This window comes from Ovis canadensis, chromosome 17 (genome assembly GCF_042477335.2).
Source record: "Ovis canadensis isolate MfBH-ARS-UI-01 breed Bighorn chromosome 17, ARS-UI_OviCan_v2, whole genome shotgun sequence".
Classification (NCBI taxonomy): Eukaryota; Metazoa; Chordata; class Mammalia; order Artiodactyla; family Bovidae; genus Ovis; species Ovis canadensis.
The window spans coordinates 16,455,983-16,480,060 of record NC_091261.1 but is presented as its reverse complement, the minus strand read 5'-3'; the positions used below and the strand labels follow the sequence as shown (position 1 = coordinate 16,480,060).

General features: G+C 48.8%; 1 protein-coding gene across 3 annotated transcripts in view; it reads right to left on the bottom strand.

Annotated features, from left to right (window-relative positions):
• The window catches only part of GATB (glutamyl-tRNA amidotransferase subunit B), a 99,041-nt gene that overhangs the window by 39,095 nt on the left and 35,868 nt on the right, over nt 1-24,078 (bottom strand). Inside the window, exons 4-9 of one of the 3 annotated variants that reach the window (XM_069556709.1) lie at nt 21,564-21,762; nt 20,713-20,835; nt 8,273-8,386; nt 4,834-4,918; nt 3,946-3,990; nt 1,506-1,695 (exon numbers count right to left, since the gene is read on the bottom strand). In XM_069556709.1, coding sequence (XP_069412810.1) covers nt 1,506-1,695; nt 3,946-3,990; nt 4,834-4,918; nt 8,273-8,386; nt 20,713-20,835; nt 21,564-21,762 — 756 coding nt within the window. The remainder of the gene's footprint in view (nt 1-1,505; nt 1,696-3,945; nt 3,991-4,833; nt 4,919-8,272; nt 8,387-20,712; nt 20,836-21,563; nt 21,763-24,078) is intronic. The other 2 variants (XM_069556710.1, XM_069556711.1) reach the window with 2 other exon arrangements.

Here is a 24,078-nt window from a genome sequence, read left to right as displayed (position 1 = left end):
TTCAGCAGTGCTGACACGGCGAGCGGATGGGACAGTCCTTGCCAGAACAAAACACACCAATTAATAAAGAATTAGAATACACCGACACAATTGCCACAGAGGTGTGGGTAAGATACAACAGCAGCGCACGGGAGGTGGCGAGCCACTCCGCCTGCAGTGTGAGAAAAGAACCTACCATGTCTGACGTGGTGAACAAGGCTGCCTGTGAGTCTTATACAGACGCCTACTACCCTGAAGACTCTTGGGACGCGTGTGTCTTCTCCAGGTCGATCTGACAAAACCGAGTTTTCTATACTCTGATTCTTTTCAAATGAGCTGATTTATGGACGATAAACAGACTCATTCATTCAACAAGCACTCGCTCGCCTACCATGTACCAGAAACGGCAGGGTTTTGTCACTGAAGTGTGTAAATATATGCACAAACATGAATATCCTAACATCCCTGTTCAGTTCCCCCTCAATCACAGTGCAACAGCCCAGACTTCCCAGAGATTCTGTGCTCCAGGCGATGAGTGCGGCAGACAGCCTGTCCCTGAGAGACGCCGCGGAGAATCTCCGCACAGCCTCCCCGACAGACAGCAGAAGACACCGGCGACGCCACACCACTCTCACGGATGCCGGGCCACTTTAACGTGGCGTGACCAACGGAACCGCTGAGCCCCGCAGCCCTAGACAGGATGGAAAATCCCTGAGCACATCTCCACGCTGTCAGGTTCCTAACGGCCCCTTCAGAGGTCCCCTCCAAGGACCGAGGCGTTTAGTCAGTTGGCAGCATTTCGTGCGGAATAAATGTTTCTTCTACAGTCGGTAAAACAACTGTCTGCTTTGTGAGAACCCAACTTCCTGCCAGACCCTGGCATGGTTCAACACCGCCAGACATCCGGAAAGCCTACATACTGGTTTCCTTTGGTCCTGCAGAGAGACAAGTGAAGAGCCATCCGGAACATCCGGACTGTCTTCAAGAAGCCTCCACGGCGGCTGCGAGCAGCTCTGCAAGTCTGCACGCGAGAAGTGACTGACCGAGGAGCCCGCCTCGGGGGTCTTCAGAGGCGCATCCACCCTAGAGGCTGGTGAGGAAGGCGAGCGCCCTGGTTCCCGGTACCGCGCAGCCGCCGCACTCCACCCGGAGCCGCACTCCACCCGGAGCCGCACTCCACCCGGAGCCGCACTCCACCCGGAGCCGCACTCCACCCGGAGCCGCACTCCACCCGGAGCCGCACTCCACCCGGAGCCGCACTCCACCCGGAGCCGCACTCCACCCGGAGCCGCACTCCACCCGGAGCCGCACTCCACCCGGAGCCGCACTCCACCCGGAGCCGCACTCCACCCGGAGCCGCACTCCACCCGGAGCCGCACTCCACCCGGAGCCGCACTCCACCCGGAGCCGCACTCCACCCGGAGCCGCACTCCACCCGGAGCCGCACTCCACCCGGAGCCGCACTCCACCCGGAGCCGCACTCCACCCGGAGCCGCACTCCACCCGGAGCCTCTGGCAGGACCCACCAGCAGGGCGCAGCTGTGCTCCGGCAGCATCCCGTACTGTCGCACGAGCCTCTCGCGGGTCACGCGGGGCAGCTCGGGCAGCCGCTCGCGAAGCCTGTCGATGTCAATCACCTGCTGCGGGTCTGCGCCGGGGGGGAGGGACCCTGAGTCGTAGAGCAGCAGCGGGGGCAGGTTGGGCTCCGGCATGAACCTGGGTGCAGAGAGGAGACGGCCTGACTCTCCGTACTGGGCTGAGTTGGAAGAGACAAACTACAGTCGATGTGAAGCTCTGCCTACAGATGCTGCTACGAATAGTTTTTGAAGTCCCACATCAAGTCTCCTGCTTTTCCAGGAACTAGTACTTGCACAAATGTAACATCAGAACCGCCACATCCAGCACTCTCCATGCTTACAGATGAGCACTGCGTGAAAAGGGCGCGGCACAGGGTTGATGCCGCCCTGCTGTTTATAGTTATGGGTCAAGTGCATATTCACAACAGGACGCGGACTGGAAAAAACAGAACCAAATAAGAGCAACTTACTTTTTAGGAAGAAAGGTGATTTCACCCACTTTAAAATTTTCAGTATTTTTAGCAGTTTTTATGAAAGGGAAACCTTTCTTGAGAATTGGAATAAATGGACTTCGCTAAATATCGTGTTGGCGAAAAAGTTTGTTCAAGTTTTTCCATAACATCTGATGGAAAAACCCCAAAGAACTTCTGGCCCAACCCAATAAAAGGCAGAAGGTAGGCGAGAGGGAGGGATGACTAGGGGAACACAGAGGGGTTTCAGGGCAGTGAAGCCACTCTGTGTGACTGTAATGGCGCACACATGCCATCACACGCCTGTTACACCCACACAACAGACGGCATGGGGGGAACCCTAAGGTAAGCTGTGGACTTCAGTTACTACCAAGGTATCAATACTGGTTCATCAATTTTAACAAATTTACCACATTACACACTAAGGCAAGATGTTGTAAGAGGAAACCTCTGTGTGTGTGTGTGTGTGTGTGTGTGTGTGTGTTGGGGCGGGGAGGTATACAGCATACACCAAGAAGTATATGCAAACTCTAATTTCCACTCAATTCTGCTGGCAAACTAAAACTGCAATAAAAAAGTCAATTAAAAAAAATGCGGACGCCGCATTACTGCATCAGCTCTTGTCAAACTAAGGTGTCCTTCCCCTTTTGTCTATTCTAGCATCTAACGTTTTTCCCTCTGCCCATACTTGTCAGAGGGCTTATGCAGAAGCAGGGTTACGCTGAATAAATGGTGGCTCCCAGGTAATAGATCAGAAATGCAAGCAACTCATCACCTCAATGCCAAATCTGTGCTATGAATCAGCCTGACTTCTGAAGGCAAGAGGAAAGCAAAGGGAGGCTTCCCAAACCTCATCTATTAACCCAGGGGAGCAACCTGAAGCGACTGACTCTGCTAAAAGCCAACACCATGCTCAGCGAGAGAGCAGCACCAACACAGCGGGGGCCACACGGGAAAACAGAAGTTTCTTGGGAAGAACAGACTGAACCTAGAGAGAGCACTGTAATGAGAGCAAGGCTGACTCTGGCAGACACATGAGAGGCGTCCTCGAGGTGACGTCCACTCTTGGGGTTTATGAGCTGCTTCCCTCCTAAATCACGATGCTATATTCGTTCCTCATCGACAGCAATGGCTACTCTCATATCTTCCTGCACTTCACAAAGTAAAGTGCCAACCTCCACCACTTTGTTGCTCAAACTTTTAACTTTTGCAGTCTGATAAACAGGGGAAGAAACAAGAGGCTCAATTTACCCCAAGCTATTCCTTTTTTAAACTGTGGAACATTTTAAAAACCTGTATTGAAACTGTTAAAGTATTGCTTCTGCTTTGTGTTTTGGCTGTCGAGGCACATGGTATCTTAGTTCCCTGATCAGGGCTCACTGTTTCAGTGCTTCCTCCTCCCTGACCAGGAAGGTGAGATCTTAGCCACTGGGCACCACCAGGGAAGTCCCCAAAGCTACTCTTCTCATTAGCTTTGTTTCTGGATCTCATACGAAGTCTAACTTGTTAAACGGTATTACCTGAGATGGGACGGGAACTGCCATTAACATATACAGCTCTTTTTTCTACCTTCTTACAGTCCTTGCGTTACTGACTTTGTCACTGAAAGTAAGCACGAGATCAGCCTGGGTCCCCCCCTCAAAGGCCATCCTCTCGGCTCAGTTGGAACAGCTCTGACGAGGTGAGTGCCTAAGTGTTTTCCAGCCATTGAATCCTGTCAAATAAGGTACTCCACGGCTCCCAAATCAAAATGCTCTTCCTCTCAGGACACACATAAACCAGGACCCCTGGATCTTCCACCGTGCAGAGACGACAACAGAAGTGGTTCCTAAAAGCCACCCAGGATCTCTGCGTTGGTCTGTAAGTGGGCCTGGAATACGAGCCAAACAGAGAATGGTATTTTGACAAGGAGTAACCACCTGTAGTCTTGTTTTCCTTCTTTGTCTCTCATCGGCACGGTGCACCTGTGACAGTTAAATGAGAAAACATTTAAAAAAGCACTGCAGCCAAGGCTGGTATGTATGCAGACAGGGGTTCGCTACCAACAGGGGAACCAAGCTCCTCTGCCTTCTGTGGGAGACCCTTTCCTGAATACGCTGCAGAAATGATATTAAAGAAAGACATATGTGTAGCATGATAAGTCAAAAAAAGAAAAAGAAATTGCTTCAATGTTTCCAACATTTAACCAGCTCAAACTCCAGGCTTTTGAAATCTTTCCCCTAGTCTTCTGTTAAGTGTATGAAGAAGCGAAAGTGTTACTCAGTCGTGTTCGACTCTTTGCAACCCCATGAACTGTAGCATGCCAGGCTCCTCTGTCCATGGATTTCTCCAGGCAAGAATACTGGAGTGGGTTGCCATTTCCTACTCCAGAGGATGTTTCTGACCCAGGGACTGAACCCAGGTCTCCTGCATTGCAGGCAGACTCTTTACTGTCTGAGCCACCAGGGAACAAAGAATCAGAAAGTTAAGACTCAGAGATAGTGAACAGATAAACACACCAGCTCCAAGCTTTCTTCCACTTCTAAGCTGAAACTGGTAGGTCAGACAGAATTTAAGGAAGTAAAAATTCTTGGCACAAAGGAGGTAAGCTGGAATCCAGGGAGGGGCCAGGATCTAAGACTCCAAGTCTGCTCAGTCAAGTGAAATCTGTCACCAGCCCTGGAGGGTATATCACATCCCTGTGGGGTATGGCATTTTCCTAATGAGGAAACCAGACCACAGAGAAGCTAGGTACCTTCTTCATGGTGATATGGCTGGTCTGCGGAGCCCCACCGACCTGTATTCAAGATGCTGTCATGCAAACTCACCCAAGCTTGTAATCAAACGAGCGAGTTTCATTCAGAATTTCACCTCCATTCTCAAGTTCATTGATTTGCCTCTGAATTTCATAGTCTAAAAAAAAAAATAGTTTAGTATCATATTTGATTCCTTTATCCAGTTAAGCAATAATTGGAACTCTTTCAATCTTTAGGTCAAAAAATAATCAAGGGAGTTGTTTATAATAATTCTTTCCACAGATGCTGTATTTTTTTCTTCTTGCTGCCATCATAGAATAATACTGCTGGGAAGGGTCTTTTAGGAAGCTCTGCTCTCTCACTTTTTGAGCAAACCCAGGTTTAGAGCAATTAACGTGACCCAGTCCAGAACACAAGTATACAGCTTGGCAGAAGGGCTAGGGCCAACGCTGAGGACAGGCGACTCCGGATCTAGGACCCTTATCAAAGAGTGTTTATCCCAGGATCCATGGACAGGCTTCGGGGGTTCCGGTATCTCCTGGATCTATATACAAATGTGGGTGTGTGCCTAGGCACAGATTTTGGAGAAATGATCCAGAATGTCCACTGTATTTTCAAAGGGATCTATGGCCCCGAATGCTGAAGAGCCGTTGCTCTACGCCATGCCCCCTCACCACCGAACAAGGCAGCAGTGCTAAGTAGAGCACAGCCTCAGCTGCCGAGCTTCTTTATGAAAAGAGCTCCAGCCTTCCCTCCCTCCTTAAAGTGAAAGTAAAGTCGCTCAGTCGTATCTGACTGTTTGCGACCCGTGGACTGTAGCCCACCAAGCTCCTCCGTCCATGGGATTCTCCAGGCAAGAATACTGGAGTGGGTTGCCATTAACTCCCCACTAAAACATACTCTTGCCCTCGCCCAAATCCTGACTCTTACTAAGCTGACAAAAAGCAACCAACACCAAGAGGATGGCTAAAAGGCCTGATGTAAGGAGAAAATTGGGGTGGAAAAACTACAGGCTTGGGGACTTAAGCCCGTAACAGGAAAGCTGGGGTTCTTCCAGCCCCAGCCCGACCACAGGTAGAGTTCTGTCTCAGACCGCTGCTCCACAGGGTACTTCATAGGACAACAGAAGGCTAGGGGCAGCCAAAGCCTTCAAACTCATCTGCAGTGAATCTACCTAAAATCTTGTTGCTTGCTTAAGTTCCAATCAACCACCTCTTACAATAATGAGCTTCAGGACACTCACCTACAAGGCAAAGTGGAACTTTTTTCTGTTCGTTCCAAGCTTCACCTTCACCAACCTGAGCTGGAAGGGTTTCTCCTGGCCCAGACCTTTTGCAGCCTCAGACACATGGACAGTGTCTCCTCTCACAAGCAGAAGAGTCTACCCTTGTTAGCCTGTCCTTATGCGGGACATTGTCCCTATACATCCTGTATGTCACCCCCCTGACCATCAGTTCAGTTCAGTCCCTCAGTTGTGTCCGACTTTTTGCGACCCCATGGACTGCAGCACACTGGGCTTTCCTGTTCATCACCAGCTCCCGGAGCTTGCTCAAACTCATGTCCATCGAATCGGTGATGCCATCCAATCATCTCATCCTCTGTCGTCCCCTTCTCCTCCTGCCTTCAATCTTTCCCAGCATCAGGGTCTTTCTCAATGAGTCAGTTCTTCACATAGGTGGTCAAAGTATTGGGGTTTCAGCTTCAGCATCAGTCCTTCCAATGAATATTCAGGCTTGATTTCCTTTAGGATGGACTGGTTGGATCTCCTTGCTGTCCAAGGGACTCTCAAGAGTCTTCTCCAACACCACAGTTCAAAAGCATCAATTCTTCAGTGCTCAGCTTTCTTCGCAGTCCAATTCTCACATCCATACATGACTACTGGAGAAGCCATAGCTTTGACTAGATGGCCTTTGTCGGCAAAGTAATGTCTCTGCTTTTTAATATGCTGTCTAGGTTGGTCATAGCTTTACTTCCAAGGAGCAAGCGTCTTTTAATTTCATGGCTGCAGTCACCATCTGCAGTGATTTTGGAGCCCCAGAAAACAGTCTTTCACTGTTTCCGTTTTTTCCCCATCTCTGCCATGAAGCGATGGGACCGGATGCCATGAGCTTCACTTTCTGAATGCTGAGTTTTAAGCCTGCTTCTTCACTCTCCTCTTTCACTTTCACTCAGAGGCTCTTTCGTTCCTCTTCACTTGCTGCCATGAGAGTGGTGTCACCTGCATAGCTGAGGTCACTGATACAGCTGCGTATCTGAGGCCCTTGACCACGTTAATGCCTTCTTCTTGAAACTGTATAGACTCACAGTGTCTTCATTAAGGCTGGTTGTTTATTGCAGGTTCAGGATAATAAAGTTTTATACAAGACCAGAAAATCTGTCTTCCTTCTGACACTCAGCTTTGGCTGGGATGCCACTTTTATCCATCCTCTGCTCTGCGCACCTTGAAGGATGTGCCTCCACCTCCATCTCCTCCCTTCTTTCTCTCTTCCTCTAAGACACCTTTGGTTTTAAAGAGTACTTTCACTCTTCTGAGATGTCACCCCCTCACATTCAGTCATCAACTTCTATGGACCACTCCAGCTGCTGAGCTTGCTCAGTGCTTCCATTTTAATTACTAGCATACATCTGTCCACACTGAAAGATCCACAGCATGCGCTCCAGTAAGATCACTACTTGGTTACACGGGCCTAGGCAATCTTCTCTGGTGGGTCAGACAGTAAAGAGTCCACGTGCAATGCAGGAGACCCAGGTTCAATCCCTGGGTTGGGAAGATCCCCTGGAGAAGGGAATGGCAACCCACTCCAGTATTCTCGCCTAGAAAATTCTATGGACACAGGAGCCTCGCGGGCTACAGCCCACAGGGTAGCAAAGAGTCGGACACGACTGAGCGACTAACACTTTCACTTTCAAGCAATCTGTTAGTTAAAACAGTTAAAAGCAGAAAAACATACTGACCAGTTAGGTCAGATTGTGGCTAATCTATAACAAATATGATGTCATACAGTTCAGACCGGTTATGGCACATGGAAAAACCGAGTTACAGAATTTTGCAAATCCTCCCGTAGAGGTGAAGTCTATTTCCTCCCCCTTGCCTTGAACCTGTTTTGAATGGAATGTGCTGGAAGAAATGTTGTGCAAGTTCTAGAGCTAAAGACTGAAGAGGACTCGAGGGACCTGCCTTCATCCTCCTAGGAGGCCACCTCTGCCAAATAAGAAAGCCTGGGCTAAGCAAGCGAATGCAGAAAGCCCACAAGGGTAAAGAAGCCCAGCAGATGTCTGGCACCAAGGCCCCAGGATGTAAGGTCCTCCTGGGCTATATCTCAGCAGAGTGCTGGCTCCCCAGAGTCAAATGAAAGAGCTGAGGCAGGACCAGCAGAAAACCACCCAACCCACAAAACCGTGAAGCTGAGATGTTATCATGTAAGTCATTAAGTTGGGTTGGGGGGGGAACCCTGTTACACAGAAACAGCTGCTACAAAGAAGCATATGAGGAGCAACAGCTGACATTCACCTATAGCTCTGGCCAAAAATCGGGCACTGTTGAGATTCTTCACTTCGGTTCGAACGCCCAAAGGCTCCCCAGGGCGATGCACAGATATATTGGCATCCACTCTTAACTGGCCCTCTGGAAGGAAAGAAAAAAAGACAACTCTTTAGAAATTCTCTGAGGGAACGTAGTCTTTTTAAGGCAAGAGAGTGCAAGCAATATCTAATTCTAGCTGATGTCCATGGCGCCAGTGGTAAAGAATCTGCCTGCCAATGCAGGAGATGAGATATGGGTTCGATCCTTGGGTCAGGAAGATCTCCTGGAACAGGAAATGGCAACCCACTCCAGTATTCCTGCCTGGAGAATCCCATGGACAGAGGAGCCTGGTGAGCTAGAGTCCATGGGGTCGCAAAGAGTCGGACACAACTGAGCACGCGCGCGCGCACACACACACTCACTCTCTCTCTCTCTCTCTCTCTCAAAGAAGGTAAGGTTGGTCCTGAAGTTCACGGCTGGTACCTCTGCCCACTGACAAGACTGACAGTCCTAAGGCATCTGCAGAATGTGTGCATACGTGTGTAGGGATATTTCTGTGCACTTGTACACAGAAAACAGAAGAAATTCTGGATATACCATCTGGGGAGTTCTAATTTCTTTCGTGCCAAATAAGAAAAACAACATTGTTAAAATGGAGGTTTACTCTGAAGTTTTATTCAAAGCGTCAGAGCTGGGTTGGGGGGAAGGCCTCAGAAATTGTTATGTGATAGCCCTACACTGCTCTCTAAGGGAATGTGGATTTCCAACAGCGATTCCAGGAGATTTACAAGAGAGTCCTTGAGAATTTACAGCTCAAGGGCACAAGCCAGAAACGTGGGCTTTCCCCCCTCCTCCTTCCTCCAGGTACTGTAATAATTTCTTTCTTCTGCAAACAGGACTCGAGTCCTTCCTGACGGCTGTAGGGGTTTGCCACAGCAGACAGTGCTGGGGGTGGGGGGAGCCAGAGACAGCAGCCCTCATTCTAGGAGAACTTTCTTTGACTCTGAACCCCGCCCCCATCCCTGCCCACTTTGGAAGCAGTCACCCCTAAGGAAATAGGCAGTTTGCGACCCCTTCTGGTCCAGCCCCCCTCCCTCCCCGGTTCTGGCTGTGTCCTTCCACAGGACGGCTGCATCCATTAGCGCTGGGCCGCGAGCACAGCCGGCTCCCAGCGCTGGGAGCCCTGCCTCCGCCCCGCACTCACCAGCCCTCCTCTGGTCTCAGCCGCCGCGCCCCTGCGCTTCCCGCCGCTCACTCCCTGCCTGCGGCTGGCCCCGCGCCCCTGGTCATCACCGGTACTGTTCCTCCTTCAACCTCGGCTCAGCCTTCAAGGGCCCACACGAGTGGGCCTTCCCCCTCCCCACCCCCACTGGTGCTCCTCCGAGTTACCGGAATACACGCTCAGGACCGCAGCCTATTCGGAATTCACCTTATCTTTATGACCAGAAGGAAGGCCTTTAAGAATGGGTCCTTCCCTTCCAAGGACACCATCCCTTCAGTTCTCTCCTCTATCCACACCAGGGGTTGATTATCTTCCTCATGGCCCCTGTATGTACATGTATGCAACAGTATTTTTCACTAAAAACAGAACCTGAAGACCTGCTCCCTTGAACTCAATTCTCTCTCCATCATCCGGCTAGTCTCTCTCTGCTTTCCTTTTCAGCAAATCCTCTCAAACAAATATTGTTTGCTTGCTGACACACTGGCTCCATGATCTCACCCTTCAGTCACTCCTGAACCTGGGGCAGCCTGGCTTCTGCCCCCACCTCCCCTAAAGCACCCTGCCAAAGTCGCCAACAGGCCCTGGCCGCCGAACGCCACGGACACCCGGACACAGGACACGCTGTGCCCTCACCTCACTAGATACACAGGCAGCACGTGACCTACCAGCCCCCTCAGCGGCTGGCACCATCACTCTCCGGGTCTCCTCTGGGCTCCTGAACTCGTTTCCACGTCTCTGCCATCTGTTCCCATCCTTGGCGCTCTCTGTAAAGGAGTGTGGCTTTAAACACCACCTCTGCTCTGACGGTCCCTATAGACTTCTCACTTCAGCCCAGACCCCCGCTCTGACCTCTGATGTCTCCTTCAGCTCCCTGCGGGGGCGGTTGGGCGCGTCAGTTTCCCCAGCTGAAGGATCTGTCCATCTGCAGAGTAATCTGTCCTCAGCCTCCCGGTGTCAGCAAACAGCGCCACCACCTCGTGCCTCAAGCATGACCTCTTCCTGCCTCTTGCCTTCTACATCAGCCTATTAACAAATCCTGTTGTTTCTAAAAACCCCCTCGAAACCACCTATCTTGACCTCTCTATCCTCATGAACACCAGCTCTGCCCACACCAGCAGCACCCTCCACTGAACTACTGGGAAGGCTTCTTACCCGGGCTCTGCTTCCACTCGTACCCCGCTGAAACGCACGGTCCACAGAGCAGCCAATGGTTTCCTAAAACATTCATCTGACTCTGTCCTTCAGTGGCTTAAAACCCTTCTGTGCCCTCCCACTGTAGCACTGTGGTTTAGCCCTCTGACCTTCTCCGTCTTACCTGAGGCACAGCCCCCTGCTCCTGCAATCTCCCTGCCGTGGTCTTCTGCCCCGCTGGTGTTAATACCTGCAGGCATAGTCTACACTTTCCCTCACCTCCAGGACGTGGCCTGGGCTCCTGGCTGGATGCTTACCCTCTAGCTGATGCTGGCTGGAACCTTGGAGCATTCTCCTGAGGTCCTCGCCTTCCAATGGTATCCTTTATCAGGGTACCTTCTGTGCTTCCTTAACGCACTTCTCACTACGTGCTATGAGCTAAGTCGCTTCGGTGTGTCCAACTCTTTGCGACCCTCTGGACTGTAACAGCCCGCCAAGCTCCTCTGTCCGTGGGACTTTTCAAACAAGAAGACTGAAGTAGGTTGCCATGCTGTCCTCTTCCAGGGGATCTTCCGGACCCAGGGATTGAACCCTCATCTCTTATGTCCCCTGTACCGGCAGGTGGCTGCTTTACCACTGCACCACCTGGGAAGCCCCACTTATCACTGCAACTATAAAACTACTTCGTTTTATTTGTCAATGTATGTGTCTGTCTCGTGAATACATACTCTCTTCCTCACTGCTCTATTCAGAACCTAGAGCTGGCTCTGGCACAAGGTAACTGTTCGATGAATTCATACCCTGGTACTTGCCTGAGGAATCAGTAAGCAGACTGGTCTCACAGTAGGTTCCTGACAAGTTCTAAAGTTCTGTCTGAACAGGACTCATCTACTGCATCATCTGAAAGGCCCATTCAGCTCAAAGGAAAACTTGCCAAGTATGCTGAGCTCTGCCCAACCCCATTTCAGTATTTGGGAGAGAACTTTTTTTGAGCTTTGAGAACCTTGAATAGGACCTCACTTGCTTTTAAAGTAACATCATCTCTCACAATTTAGACTTTTAATTTGGAAGAGGAACAAAAGCACGAGTTTCAGTCTCTCCCAGGGAAGATCACACTCTGCAGAGGTCTGAGGGGACTCATTTAGTGCCCTGCAGTGTTGAAGGCGTTCCCTTGCCTGGACTCAAACACAGTACCTAACATGCACAAAAGGCGTTTTACCCAATGAAGATGAAACACCTTTTAAACAAATTAAGTTAAATTGCCTCAAGTCCACAAAAGCCTCACCAGCCAGGTTTGCTTCAGTGCATTCTGCAACACCAGGGGAGGGCCTTCATGAGGACAGTATCAAGCTCAATTTCCACCCTCTAGAAGCAGACATGTGTAACAGCAAGATGAAAAACCCTACCACTGAGCACAATGATATGGTGCACTTACGTGCTATTTTTTCACCCCAAACACATCCACACACGAGAAATATAACACCAGGGCAGAAAACGGTTTCAGTCAACAGCTGTAGCCTGAGGATTTACTGAAGGTCTGTTAAACTGTCTCATTCTGGTCATTCATTTCTGGTTTACTCTCCAGAACGCGGATAACAGGGTTTGACAAAAAGTAAGATAAAATAGTGTGACCCAACTTTACTGAAAATATTTCATAAAGCTTATTTCTCTACAATGAGCAGTATTTCTGTAAATGTAATACTACTTATTCGTATTAATAAGCACATAATGTTTAATGAGCACAGGCTATTTGTCAAGACTTGTGATCTGTTTTGTGTATATTATCACATTCATTCCCTACAATACAGCGTTAATGACAAAGCCACTTAGATGTCCTTGAGGCGATTCATACCCGACAGTCCCCAAATGGAGTTCCAGGCTTCCTCCCACAACGATGTTGCTGGCTCGCTCACCCCACTCTGCTGCCCAGCTCTTATCTGATACGCGGATGACTTCCTCTCCTCTTGGGTTTCTTCCTTTCTCTTTCTGTATACAATTATTTAGCAACTGGTTTTAAAGTGTAGAAAGGGAGGCTGGGAGAAGTCAAACACCTCACCCAGTTTCTACAGCTAGAAGCACAGGACAGGGTTCGACCCCAGGTCTAGGACCGTGGCGTCTGAAGCACCTACTCTGCTACCCCAGGTCTCCAGGCTGTTTTCCACAGCAGCGGCCACCCTGTCGTGGCTGGCACCAGGAAGCAGGGGCACGCAGTGCTTAAACAGGAGGGGCTCAGATCCCAGCTCAGTCACTTCCTCTGTGCCCTGCCCACACCACCCAACCTGTAAGCCTCCACTACTCACGTACAACAGGCACAGTAGTAACAGTCTCCGGGGAAAGTAACAGGATTTAAATGTGAAGAAAAATTAATTTTAAAGAATGCTTTCTGAACAGACGAACATGTTTAAAGCAGCAGGCAGTACGGCCTTGGAAACATTTAGTGTATCGACTTGGGTACATGCTCCCCTTAGCAGACTGCTCGGAGGATCTCAACAGTGGCAAACGGCCACTGAGAAGGAAATGACTTCTGGAACCCAGGCTGAGCCAGTCCATGCTCATTAGCAAAACTATCGGGAACTCACTGAATCACAGCCCGGAGCAATTGAAGCTTCACTGCAAAAGCACGTGGGGGTCCACTGGCGCTCTCCGGGGTGGCCCTTGGTTCCAAGGCCTCAATCTCCACCGGTGACACAGTGCCCTGCAGTGGGGGGACGTAAGGACGAGCAGGGGGCTGGGCTGACAGAGCGCTGAGGGCAGGACCCCTGCAGACTCCAGGCAGACCTTCGCTCCCCACAGCACTCAGGACACCCTCACACACGCTGCCGCTGTGCCGGGGGCAACGCTGTTGGAATCATATTTAAAAGCAACAAAAAGCATCATGACGAATGAGATTTAATAAACCCTCTCTGCCTTCACCACCTGATGAGTTCTTGCTGCTCTGGTTTATCTCATAGCAAGGACCTGATGGGACTCTTTCTCAGCTAACAGGTGGTCTGTTTATTATTCCATAGGTTTGGTGGGAACCACATTTTGAAAAAGAATGGAAAAATAAAAAGGTCTGTTTATTATTCCATAGGTTTGGTAGGAACCAGTTATTTTGAAAAAGAATGGAAAAATAAAAAGAATTTTTTAACAGCAACAGTGCAAAAATGGATAACCATTCAGCCTGCCCGTATTTCATTTCTGTTCCATGTGTAAAAAGGCAGCAGGAGTCAAAAATCCAGCGTGGAGAGGTCTCTTATTCTAACACGGACCCTCTTTTCTATACACAGACTTGCAGGCAGCTAACCTTTACGCCACTCACACTCCTGTGGCTCTGTTTGTCCAGCCTGTAGCTTAAAGAAGACAGCAAATCAGCAAGTTCCGTCTCCAGATTCAACCCAGACCATGGCTTTGATGTTACAATTTGTTGCCCATAAGATGTCCTATGTGACAAAGATGACCTTACAGCTTCTGAAGTCCCTTTGTAACATGCAAATAAATGTGTGGCAAGATGGTCAATAAACAGTATTATAATCTAACAGGCAGATGGGTCATCTGCGTCAGTAGTACTTAATGGAACCCCTTGTGACTACCTGAGATGGTTAATTGTGTCAACAGCACTGAGCCAAGGGGAGCCCTGATATCTGGTTAAACGTTATTTTGGATGTGTCCTTAGGGTGCTTCTGAAGGAGATTAATATTTGAACTGATATTGAGTAAAGCACACTACCTGCCCACTATGGGTGGGCCTCATTCAATCCACTGAAATCAAGAACAAAGGGCCCAGAGGGGGTGAAACCAAGGAAGATGCTATGGGGCTCCTGGATGAGGAAGCCTTTTTGTGTCCCCCGTTTCTTGCTTGTAGGGAACAGACTCCCACCTCCATGACCTTCCCTGAGTTCCAAAGGGCAGATTCAAACAGTTGCTAGTCAGGGAAGGAAGGAGATGCATAGACAAGGGAGGGGCAGGCAAGAAACACTAGCGCAGCCCTGGGGTGGGGTCCTGGTTCCACCCCAGGAGATTCACACCACAGGCTCTTTATAAGAACTAAAATCCCCAACAAATGCAAGATGTTAACTCTTTGAAGAAGTACTCTTCACTCCAGAGAAAAGATGACAGTTTGATAACCTTCAGTTCAGTCCTTCAGTCCTCTTTGAGACCCCATGGACTGCAGCACGCCAAGCCTCCCTGTCCATCACCAACTCCCGGAGTCCACCCAAACCCATGTCCATTGAGTTGGTGATACCATCCAACCATCTCCTCCTCTGTCGTCCCCTTCTCCTGCCCCCAATCTTTCCCAGCATTAGGGTCTTTTCCAATGAGTCAGCTCCGTGCATCAGGCAGCCAAAGTACTGGAGATTCAGCTTCAGCATCAGTCCTTCCAATGTACATTCAGGACTGATTTCCTTTAGGATGGACTGGTTTGATCGCCGTGCAGTCCAAGGGACTCTCAAGAGTCTTCTCCAACACCACAGTTCAAAAGCATCAATTCTTCGGTGCTCAGCTTTCTTTATAGTCCAACTCTCACATCCATGTATGACTACTGGAAAAACCATAGCCTTGACTAGATGGACCTTTGTTGGAGAAGTAATGTCTCTGCTTTTTAATATGCTGTCTAGGTAGGTCATAACTTTTCTTGCATGGAGTATCTTTTTATTTCATGGCTGCAGTCACCATCTGCAGTGATTTTGGAGTCCTCAGAAATAAAGTTTGCCACTGTTTCCACCGTTTCCCCATCTATTTCCCATGAAGTGATGGGATCAGATGCCATGATCTGTTTTCTGAATGTTGAGCTTTAAGCCAACTTTTTCACTCTTCTCTTTCACCTTCATCAAGAGGCTCTTTAGTCCTTCTTCACTTTCTGCCATAAAGGTGGTATCATCTGCATATCTGAGGTTATTGAGATTTCTCCTGGCAATCTTGATTCCAGCCTGTGCTTCCTCCAGCCCAGCGTTTCTCACGATGTACTCTGCATATGTTAAATAAGCAAGGTAACAATATACAGCCTTGACATACTCCTTTTCCTATTTGGAACCAGTCTGCTGTTCCTGGTCCAGTTCTAACTGTTGCTTCCTGACCTGCATACAGATTTTTCAAGAGGCAGGTCAGGTGGTCTGGTATTCCCATCTCTTTCAGAATTTCCCACAGTTTGTTATGATCCACACAATCAAAGGCTTTGGCATAGTCAATAAAGCAGAAATAGATGTTTTTCTGGAACTCTCTTCCTTTTTCGATGATCCACCAGATGTTGGCAATTTGACCTTTGGTTCCTCTGCCTTTTCTAAAACCAGCTTGAACATCTGGAAGTTCACGGTTCACATATTGTTGAAGCCTGGCTTGGAGAATTTTGAGCATTACTTTACTAGCATGTGAGATGAGTGCAATTTTACACTAGTTTGAGCATTCTTTGGCATTGCCTTTCTTTGGAACTGGAATGAAAACTGACCTTTTCCAGCCTGAAGTTTTCCAAATTTGGTGGCATATTGAGTACAGCACTTTCACAGCCTCATCTTTCAGGATTTGAAATAACTCAACTGGAATTCCATCACCTCCACTATTTTGTTCATACTAATGCTTCCTAAGGCCCACTTGACTTCACATTCCAGGTCTGGCTCTAGGTGAGTGATCACACCATTGTGATTATCTGGGTTGTGAAGATCTTTTTTGTACAGTTCTGTGTATTCCTGCCACCTCTTCTTAATATCTTCTGTTTCTGTTAGGTCCATTCCATTTCTGTCCTTTATCAAGCCCATCTTTGCATGAAATGTTCCCTTGGTATCTCTAATTTTCTTGAAGAGATCTCTAGTCTTTCCCATTCTATTGTTTTCCTCTATTTCTCTGCACTGATCACTGAGGAAGGCTTTCTTATCTCTCCTTGCTATTCTTTGGAACTCTGCATTCAAATGGATATATCTTTCCCTTTCTCCTTTGCTTTTGGCTTCCCTTCTTTTCTCAGCTATTTGTAAGGCCTCCTCAGACAGCCATTTTGCCTTTTTGCATTTCTTTTCCATGGGGATGGTCTTGACCCCTGTCTCCTGTACAGTGTCAGGAACCTCTGTCTATAGTTCATCAAGCACTCTATCTATCAGATCTAGGCCTTTTGTTAGGTAGGTAGAAAAGGGAAAAGGAGTCCAAAATGGCGGTGGCTAAAAGACAAGGAAGGTGAAAGGAAAGTCCGAGGACCAGAGTGAAGACTCCAGGTAGAACAAACAGCAGTCCTGGCCAAGCCTAATTCGCACAGGGCAGGCCCGGGGGGAGGGAAAATCATATAGGAGGAGGAGCCAAAGCGCTTTCTCCCTCTCTCTCTCCCGCGTGCGTGCATGCGCGCTCTCTCTCTCTCCGTCTCTCTCTCCCTCCCTCCCCCGCACGCTCCTCCACTCTCTTCTCTTCCAGTCTTTGGGCTGGCATGCCCTCATGCTTCGAGGATGGATTCTCCTGCTATCTTCTAAATAAAACAGAGCTATAAACCCTGATTTGCCTAAGAGCTATAACATGGTTTGTCCAAGACCCGAGAGCTGTGACGCGCTGGGGGCTTTAATGTCCGTCACTCCAAATCTCTGTTGTAACGAGACAAAGAACTGAGGAACATACACTTGCGTGGCACCTTAAATCTATTTCTCACTTCCACTGTGTAATCATAGAGGATTTGATTTAGGTCATACCTGAATTGTCTAGTAGTTTTCCCTACTTTCTTCAATTCAAGTCTGAATTTGGCAATAAGAAGTTCATGATTTGAGTCACAGTCAGCTCCCAGTCTTGTTTTTGCTGACTCCATAGTGATTCTCCATCTTCGGCTGCAAAGGATATAATCAATCTGATTTCAGTGTTGACCATCTGGTGATGCCCATGTGTAGAGTCTTGTGTTGTTGGAAGAGGGTGTTTGCTATGATCAATGTGTTCTCTTGTCAGAACTCTATTAGCCTTTGCCCTGCTTCATTCTGCACTCCAAGGCCAAATTTGCCTGTTACTCCAGGTGTTTCCTGACTTCCTATTTTTGCATTCCAGTCCCCTATAATGAAGAGGGCATCTTTTTTGGGTGTTAATTCTAGGTCTTGTAGGTCTTCACAGAACCGTTCAACTTCAGCTTCTTCAGCATTACTGGTTGGGGCATAGACTTGGATTACCATAATACTGAATGGTTTGCCTTGGAGATGAACAAAGATCATTCTGTCATTTTTGAGACTGCATCCAATTACTGCATTTTGGACTCTTTTGTTGACTATGATGGCTACTCCATTTCTTCTAAGGGATTCTTGCCCACAGTAGTAGATATAATGGTCATCTGAATTATATTCACCCATTCCAGTCCATCTTAGTTCGCTGATTCCTAGAATATCGACGTTCAGTCTTGCCATCTCGTCTGACCACTTCCAATTTGCCTTGATTCATGGACTTAGCATTCCAGGTTCCTATGCAATACTGCTCTTTACAGCATCAGACCTTGCTTCTATCACCAGTCAATCCACAGCTGGGTGTTGCTTTTGCTTTGGCTCCATCTCTTCATTCTTTCTGGAGTTATTTCTCCACTGATCTCCAGTAGCATATTGGCACCTACTGACCTGGGGAGTTCCTCTTTCAGTATCCTATCTTTTGCCTTTCATACTGTTCCTGGGGTTCTCAAGGCAGGAATACAGGAGTGGTTTGCCATTCCCTTCTCCAGTGGACCACATTTTATCAGAACTCTCCACCATGACCTGTCCATCTTGGGTGGCCCTACAGTGCATGGCTCATAGTTTCATTGAGTCAGACAAGGCTGTGGTCCACGTGATGAGATTGATAACCTTGAGAACCACAGAAGCTCATCAGGAGATCACCTGAGGCTAGATTAAAGGAGCAAGGCCCTGCACACACTCAGCTCCTTGTCAGCAACCCTACCCTTCAATTACTGCTGTAAAACTCTTCACCAAATCCTCCCAGGTTAGGACACGCAGTGTTGAGGGGCATGAATCCACCTGAAACAGGGGGGTACAACTCTTGAAAGAATGACATAGCCTGAGAAGTCAGCATAATCTGATTAGAACCAACTAGGTCCAAGATGGTGGACAATTTGATTTCCACTAGACCCTGAGCCTCAGTGTATGCTCACTGTAACACATGAGCAAGCTAAATTATACAACCACAGGTGCCACGTCAGTTTCCAGGCTGATCATCAAAGACCAAAAAGTGAGCAGTGCCGCAATTCCTGGAAATCTCCATCCCTTCCCCAAAATAGTTGGAATAATCCTCCTAATCATTAGCCTATGAAATTACCCAGCTCATAAAAGCTAACTATACCATATTTCAATGTCCCTCTCACCTCATGAGATGGTCCACAGCCGGTCTATAGAATGTGTTTCTCTCTAAATAAATCCACTTCTTATCTATCACTTTCTCTCTCACGGAATTCTTTCTGCAATGAGACATCAAGAACCTAAACCTTAATCTTCATTGGGCTTTCCTGGTGGCTCAGATGGTAAAGAATCCGCATGCAATGTGGGAAACCTGGGTTCAAACCCTAGGTTGGGAAGATCCCCTTGAGGAGGGCATGGCAACCCGCTCCAGTATTCTTGCCTGGAGACTCCCCATTGACAGAGGGGCCTGGCAGGCTACAATCCATGGGGTCACAAAGAGTCAGATTGAGCAACTAAGAACAGGTAACCTTCATTAAGTCTTAGAACAAGGTGTATGATCTTAGTTGGATCACTGTGGGTTTTCGCCAGATTTTGAGTCTCTGGTTGCATGGGTTCAAGTCCCAGTCAGGGTTATAGCCAGGTTGTGGGCACAAGTCCCAGTCTGAATTACACAGTTTCACCTGTTTGCCTGGCAAAAAAAAAAATCAAGCTATTCTTTTCTATTTCCCCCAAAACTCTTTCTCTGAGATTTGATTTAGCACTAGTGCAGAGGCTGAGTTTTCAGCATCAGGGGAAATCTGCTGTCTCTGCTTGACTGCCTTGGAGCTGGGATTGCAGTCTTGCCTTGGACTCTGGCTCGGATTGGAACGTACACCCTTGGTTGTCCTGATACTCAGGCCTTCAGTCTCAGGCTGGAACTATAATACTACTGGCTCTCCCGCTGCATGCTGACTGCAAATCTTATGACATCTCAGCCTCCACAATCACATGAGCTAATTCCTTATAATTAATCTCTTTATATCTCTCTCTCTCACACACACACACACATATTTATTGTTTCTCTGAAAAAATCTAGACTAACACACCAACGTACAGAGCAATGGATTAACCCACTGCAGACGAAGAACTTGCTCCCTTTCTCTACACTGTCAGGGAGTGCTCTGTGAGCAGCAGTTTCTTAAAAGACCCTGGGAACAGAAAATAGGGGGAAGCCACAGAAGGGACGAGCGTGGGGATATAAGGGTGGGCAGAGCAGTGATAGGAGGGGCAATGCAGAAACTGACCGAAACCTGTGACCTTTATATCCAATCGGCAAACACTTAAAACGTATAGTTTCCTTGATCCCAAATTTGCACACCGTTTCTTCTGTTTAACTCCCTATTACATTTCTATTGCGTATATCTAAGAAATATAATTTAAATTATAAATGCATTTAACTTTATCTCAAAGTTAAAGTTTTGTGAAATCATAGCCTTGGTTTGCAGTTGATACAATTTGGCTTCAGTTTTATCTAGATGAAAACTTTGTATAAAAGGCAGAAAAGAAAAAGACCCAAAGGAAAGGCATTACCTAGCAATTAAACACTGTCCACACAGAACTCACAAGCTAAGAGCTACTCTGGATAAATGCGCTGTCTTCTCTCTGAGGCTGATGAAGCTGTTCAAACACATGATTTTACTAATTCGCACAGCGTCCTGATGCAAGAAGCAGGAGGATGCCCCTGGCCCCTCAGCTTCTAATCTCACACTCTGGGGCTCAGTTGCCTCAGTAGGGCTGCTGTCTGTGTGTTTATTTTTGGTCAGGGGCTCAGAAAATAATCCATGGGAAATTCTAAGGGGGAGAACACACCCTGAGGTAGAAAAGGCTGAGAAAGGATACAAACAATCCCACTACAGCTGATGCAGAGGACTACACTCCAGTGAGAAGAGAGCACAGGAGCAGAGAGGCAGAAGGGGGAGAGGAGCGAGCTGCTTCCACAGCTTTTACCTGCCATGTTCGCCTGGCTGGTCCCCAAGGCCTGAAGAATCAGCTGCAGCTCCCTGACAGCTGTGGCCGCCTCTTCTCCGCAGGACATGTCAGGCTCCAGGACCACTTCCAGAAGGCCGATCCCTATCAGAGAGACAGGGTCAGCCTGACTGGACTCTCTAGTTTCTGTCCCCAGGCACATCAGGCTAGAGTTTTAGGGAAACCCTGCGTCACTGACGGACTTCCCGAGTGGCTCGGTGGCACAGAACCTGCCTGCAATGCAGGAGACGTAAGGTTTGCTCCCTGGGTCAGGAAAATCCCCTGGAGGAGGGCGTGGCTACCCACTCCAGGATTCTTGCCTGGAGAACTCCATGGACAGAGGAGCCTGGAGGGCTACGGTCCGTGGGGCTGTAGAGTTGGACCCTGAGCGACGGAGCGTGCACACATCGTTGACGGGCTCCGACTCACTTCTCTTTACCCTCACTTCTGAATTTTTAACTTCGGTTCTTTTACTGTCTGCTTCCGACACCAAGCTGCTTGGTTCATGACTAGGTGGTGACGTCGATCTTATTTTAGGTGCGGGTTAGAAGGCAGTATTCTTGCCTGGAGAATCCCAGGGACAGAGGAGCCTGTTGGGCTGTCTATGGGGTCGCATAGAGTCGGACACGACTGATGCGACTTAGCAGCAGCAGCAGCAGAAGGCAGTCCATAGAAACCAGTCCCCACCTGGCTGGCTAATCAGCTCTGCCAACACCAATGCTGATATTCTGACCCACCTGTCAACCTCCAAGCCCTGTTTCCTCACCTGGTTTGGGAAAACCCTGGAGGGAAGGGCAGTGGCAGGAAGGAAGACAGAGCGTCCCCAGGCCTACCTGCCCTGTTCAGGTCAATGAGCGTCTGGGACCGCAGGTCATCGTGCAAGCTTTTGCCGCTGTCCTGCTCCAGCTGGATCTGCTTCACCCTCACGGTCCTGGTGACCATCTGACTTGGCTTCCTCCCCACAGAGACGCTGTAAGCCAAGCTCCCGTTCACAGCGATCGGTAGCCTCTGCTGGGTAATCTGGTAGCCCGCCTGCATGCAAATGGGGGCCAGAGTCACCGGTCTGTAAGTCAAAGCTGGGAACCAGTTGATCACTCCTTTAAATGCCCGAAAACTACAAGCTTACGTAAAAACACAACACGACAACAACAACAAAAGGAACACGAGACGAAAAATTAGTCTCTGCGCTGCTGCCGCCATCCAGCCTGGCCTCTTCTGGCTCCTCTGAGACCCCCATCCCCACGCCCCCAGTAATGAAGCAGTAAAGCACACGGACCCTCGCTCTGCCCTGCAGAGTACCATTCTGGGGACTAACAGTCATCTCTCTGTCTGCAGCCTCTGAGAAAAGAAGGTGCTGTTTCCACTTAGCTCATTAGCTCAGCCCTGCATCTGCTTACAGGGCTCCTGACAGACTCTTACTGGGAGTGCTGGCTAAGCACCCTGCCATCGCATCTCAGCGCAGCTGACAGCAGCTGCCAGCGCCGTGAGGCTGGTTTTGTTCCTGCTCTCTGTGCTAACCGATCATGTCAGAAGCGCTCCCTGACCCAACTTCCCCTGTTCCTCGAGCCAGAAAATGCAGTGACACCCACACTCCACTAATGGCAAGCGTGGAGTACTAAAACCTGATGGACGCTGCCAGCGCTCCCCCGCCACCTTCTGAGCGGGCAGGAGGGACTCCTTTCAGATGCATGCACACTAAAGAGAGGGCAGGTTAGACACGGCAAAGAACAGAGGAAGACACTGGCGCAGTGTCCCCAGACGCCATTCTGGGCGCTTCACGCCACTGAGTCCTCAGGACAGCCCCAGGAACAAAGCACAGGGCACGGAGAGACTAAGGACCCGTGACCAAAGCCACAGAGCCGCTAAGCATCAACATCAGGATCTGAACTCGGGTGACCTGGCTCCAGAGTCTGTGTTCCTGGCTTCCTGGCCAACCCCGCTCAAGCTTAAGCTGTATCGGAATCCCCTGGCAGGGTGGTCAAAACACAGATCTTTTGGCCCCACCTGAAGTGTTTCTGACTCTGCAGGTCTGGGGTGGTGCCTGAGAATCTGTATTTCTGACACGTTCCTAGGAGACGCTGAGGCTAGTGGCCTGGGGAACACACTTTGAGAACCACTGCATTAGGCCACCTTGTTTTCTGTGCTAAGACAGCAAGTCTTAATCCGTAAAAATTAAAGTCTGGGTATGGTTGCCAACTAAAATACAGACGCTCAGTGAAACTGTGATACTATGAATAAACTGTGTAGATAAAAACGAACACTTTTTTAGTATAAGCATGTCCCATGTAATATCTGGCAACACTAACTCCAGATTATGTGAGCTACCTGGGCCAGAAAGATCAGAAAGGCAGAAAAAAATAAAGCATCTCATTTTTCAGTTGCTTACTGCTACATCTCCCACCTTAACCAAACTCGTTATCGCTCTTAAAAGATGAATAAATGCAGTTTAATTCTTTCTTCCCTACCAAGCAGTGGAACTTGCTAAAAAGCTGGCAGTCAGAGGGGAAAAATAGCAGCAACTAGAGAATTCAGGTGGAGAAGGCAATGGCACCCCACTCCAGTACTCTTGCCTGGAAAATCCCATGGATGGAGGAGCCTGGTAGGCTGCAGCCCATGGGGTTGCTAAGAGTTGGACACAACTGAGCGACTTCACGTTCACTTTTCACTTTCATGCATTGGAGAAGGCAATGGCAACCCACTCCAGTGTTCTTGCCTGGAGAATCCCAGGGACGCGGGAGCCTGGTGGCTGCCGTCTATGGGGTCGCACAGAGTTGGACACGACTGAAGCAACTTAGCATCAGCATTAGCATTAGCGAATTCAGGTTCCCATTGTACTTTTTATTTAATCCCACTCCTGCCTGCATCTGCTGAAAGCAGCTGGCCCCCACCTTCAGTTCCAGGAGAATAATATGAAACAGCATCAGCACTGCTGACCACCTAAATAAACCTCAAGCAGGGCCACACTCGCCATCAGAGGCTCAGAGCAAATCAAACGTTACTTGGGAAACCCAGTCAACGTTACAGTTTTGGTTCAGTTCAATACTATGAAAAATTGGCTCCAGTTCACACTGGCTTTTCTCATACAGAAAAAACTTCCTAATTTTAAGGAGAAGGCAGGTTAATATCAGGTTTACTGCTTTGCCAATTACTGTCATCTGTCCAGGCTTCTGGTTCACGTTTCCGCTTACTACTGTCCACTTACGCAGTCCTTGGGGATGGCAGGCATGTCTGCAGAGGAGATGGTCCTATTATCGGGAAACCCAACTTGACAGAGGGATGCTCTCCCTGTCCTCCGAGCCACAGGATGCATTGACCGCTGCACAGAGGTGGCTTCTGTCCTAACTGGCA